Raw genomic sequence first — 3,747 nt, forward strand, 5'->3', positions numbered from 1 at the left:
CATGTCGCTGAGAGGGGCGATACCGCCATCTCTCTCGTCTGCTGTCTTGTTTTGTCTTTCATTAAAGTTTCTTGAAAAGCAGTAATTGTCCATAAATGTACGCATTTAAGAAAAAAAAACGATGGAAAATAACTGGTGCTAATTGTCTACGCGACTTGCATGACGACACTCAGCATTGTGGAACGCGCTTCACAGGGACGTTCTTATAGGTCTTATGAGGGATGGGCGTGTTGTGCAGTGATTTGAATATCAGGTTTCACTACGAGTGGCGCAGACTCAAAATACACGCTGAATATGGTTAGTAATATCCATTGGCAATATCACGTTACTTGCGCACGTGTGTGGGAGACACCAGCGTTCACTTACGTAGCCCATGACAAAACTGTTGGTCTATCTATAAAGAAACGCCATTTACAATTACATGGTTGGTACATATATACATAGCGTGCGTTATGGCCACGCTTTTCCGCCGTCCTATGAACAACTTTGTCTGCGATAGCGTCATCCCTTTCACTACTAAATCTGGGCGCGCGGGTTCTCGGCCATTGATTCCCGATGGCCGAGAACCCGCGGCCATCGATGAGTTTAGCGGAGAAGCTTAACTCATCGGATCCTGAAGTAGTTGCCTGGCAACTAGCGGTTGAGCGCATGAAGAATGAACAGAAGAAGGCTAAACGTGCTGCGGAGACACGAAAAGCTAAGAATAATCAGCTGAACCTTTTCTAACGCTACGATATCATGGCATAGCCGAACTAAGCCACTGCAACATTTTTTTTCTTATAGTTAGTTTTCTGTGTCACCTGATGGCGTTCATTTTGCTGACGTGCTTCCGTGGCGGAAATACAGAGTCTTGGTGGAACCCGGCATAAAACATTTTCGTGTTAAATAAACAGAGAACAATAATGTCATAAACGACACTGCTTAAAGTCTGTCTCTAAGACCAGTTGACCGCAAGTAACGCAACAGGGCTCTGACGGCCTTCCGTGCCGAGGACGGTCTCGGCCAGTGTCCTAAGACCCTTTCCTCCGACAATGGGCGAGTGTCAAGTCTATCTAACAATTTTTAAAGTTCTTTTCTTGGCGCACTAAAGCGAGGGTACTGTTTGAGGCCTGCACTTTTAACTAAATATTGTTACCGGTCGAGTTTGCTGACAGCAAGGTAATGTAAAATGAAAACAGAAGAGAGTAGGTAGAGAAAAGAAACGCTTGCGAACTAGGATACGTTCTGTCTACGTGCTCTTCTGTAAGTTCATGTACCTCAGCTCTATTAACGCGATAGCGTTAACGAGGTCGTTTCGCTGAATTCCGGTATCGGCGTTGTCCGTGAGCGAACAAATAAGACATGTAAATAAATAGATATTAATTAAAGATTTCAGTTCGAGCGGCAATCGAACCCAAGCCTGCTCTGAAGCGTGTGCTCAACCAGAGAGCTACGCCAGTCCTTTAAACTGTTTCGGAAAAAGACCCTATAAGGATGTCGTGTAGTGCGAGGAGTCTCCTTAACGCATGTGACACGAACGTGGAGTCGCACCATGGGACACACCATCTGAATTTTGACAATGAGTGGCTGGTTTAAAGGCCCACCTCCTACATAGCTCTCAGGCATAATTACTCATCATCGTCAGTATTAACAAACTATGCAGCTGCGCGGGTGAGCACGTGTGGGTACTTCGTCAATTCACAAAAGGAAGAATTATCGAGTAGTGGGCATCTTGCAACTTTACTTGCAGTAGGCATTGTTGGATAGTTTGAAACGGTCAGTGTTACATGCACAGACGTTCCTTTCCTTGCAGCGCAGTTGAGGTTTGTGTCGAGCAGAAAAGCTATGCTAGAGATTTAGAAGGCGAGGCGAACGGGTTCCAATTACCTGTCGCGTTCTACTTTTTTTTCACCTTTACACAAATATACACGTGCCGCCGACTTCTTTACTTGCTGCCTTTCGTCCTTCTGGTGTCTTCAGTGACACGTGCTCACTGGTCCATTATGGGGAAATGGCCAACAAAGTTCAAATACCCCGTGGCAAATGGTCAGTCAACCACTGTCTAGTCAAGTTGTCTATTCGGGCAGCGCGAGTATCCAGTAGCACTCGCAGCACATGTCCCATGGCACATCGTTCAACGACGGAGGAAGCGGCGCAGCCGGCATCTGCGACGATGTTCGTCTCCCTGCGCACAAGTCATTTTCTCGAACATGTTCCTCGCAAAGAGCGTATGCGGACGCCTGCTGCCATCTGTGGGCGCGTTACGCTGACTACCAACACGTGAACGCTCGCCCATGAAAGCGGCACCAAGCGCGCAGGCTTCACGGAGCCTTCACGAAGGCGGTGGGACGGGCCTCACGGAAAGGAGGCCCCTATTGTGGAGGCTCACGGGCGAACCCTCAGATGTTCGCCGCCATTGGACAAATCCAGGCGGCGGCCCACTTCCTCTACGCGAGCGGAAAAGATGGAGAGGGGCAGGAGGAGAGACAGGCTAGCCATTGTACACTTAACCCCCACAGAGCAGTCGCGTGCGTAAGCGTGCGCCACAACAAGGAGCGGGAGCGTTGATGGCGACGAAAAGAAGATCAAGAAGAATTGAATAAAAAAGGAAAAGTCGGAAACCAGCCCACGGCAGCGCGTGACTCCCTCGCCCGCGTAACAGCCACCACTCTCGCCCGTCCCTCCTCCCCGCTTGCGAGAAGCCGCATGGTCCGTTCCCGGTGATCAGTACGCGCGCAACTGCCTTCGCAGAGAGGTGTCATGAAGCCCGAACGTGTGGCGCTCTTTCAGCACACCCACCATCACCAGCATGATGTCGTTCACAGCGCGGAGAGTCGCCACCACTCCAACCAGTGCCCGCCCGCGAGTCCGAAGCCCGCGCGGATGACTTCTTGCGTCGCAGCCGCGGCTCCGTACACCGTGGCCGTGGCCCGCCGGAATGAACGCGAGCGAAACCGGGTGCGACTGGTGAACCATGGTTTCAACGCGCTTCGGCAGCACGTTCCCCAGACGGGCCAGAAGAAGCTGAGTAAAGTGGAAACACTCCGCTCTGCGGTCGAGTACATTCGCGAGCTGCAGCAGCTGCTGGAACTTACCAGACGCCAAACGGGATCGCTCCCCGAAGAACAGTACAGTTCTCCGAAGGAGAACAGGGTTCCTGATGGTGGCTACCTAAGTTCTTCGCCACCCTCGATAGTGGAGTCAGCGTCGTCTCCTGGCAGCAATAACAGCAATGAGTGCGGCACGCCTGTTCCCCGCGTTGATCGGGCGGCCAGTTTTGAGGACCACTGTGCTCCACCGAAGAAGGTTTCCTGCGGTGTCGACGAGGAACAGGAGGTTCTGTGGGAACTCGCTTCCTGGTGGCCGGCAGCGTAGTCAAGCTATACACTCTTGTTCGTGGTTTTGTTGAACACTTCCTGGACTTCGCGGATGGTCGCCTTGCGTAAGTCCACTTATGCTTTTGCCGAATGCATATTGTCAGTTTTAGCATTCGCATCTTCCTTACTTTGACATACTGCAACCCGGGAGAGTTATTGCCGGAATAGTGGCATGTAAAGCTTACAAAGAAAGAGTCACGAGTCAGACGATTAGGTACTATTTAAAAAAAACCGTATACAGGAACTCGTGGTATGTTGTAATCAGAGTTAGTGCTGTGGAAAATGCTTTTAACGTGATGGAATGCTTGTCGGCAGTTAAAATAACTTCAGCGGACATCAGTGCGTAGAAAAAAAACTGTATTTAGATGTGCCAGAGCGAGCAAGAAGGTTA

At 50.4% G+C, this 3,747-nt stretch overlaps 1 protein-coding gene across 1 annotated transcript; it reads left to right on the forward strand.

The window, feature by feature from the left end:
- Positions 1-2,699: 2,699 nt before the first annotated feature.
- Positions 2,700-3,389, forward strand: LOC119402405 (achaete-scute homolog 2). Its single transcript, XM_037669546.2, has one exon. It carries the CDS (start codon positions 2,740-2,742, stop codon positions 3,352-3,354), a length of 615 nt encoding a protein of 204 aa, XP_037525474.1. The 5' UTR covers positions 2,700-2,739; the 3' UTR covers positions 3,355-3,389.
- The last annotated feature ends 358 nt before the right edge of the window (positions 3,390-3,747 follow it).

This window comes from Rhipicephalus sanguineus, chromosome 8, assembly GCF_013339695.2.
Source record: "Rhipicephalus sanguineus isolate Rsan-2018 chromosome 8, BIME_Rsan_1.4, whole genome shotgun sequence".
Lineage (NCBI taxonomy): Eukaryota > Metazoa > Arthropoda > Arachnida > Ixodida > Ixodidae > Rhipicephalus > Rhipicephalus sanguineus.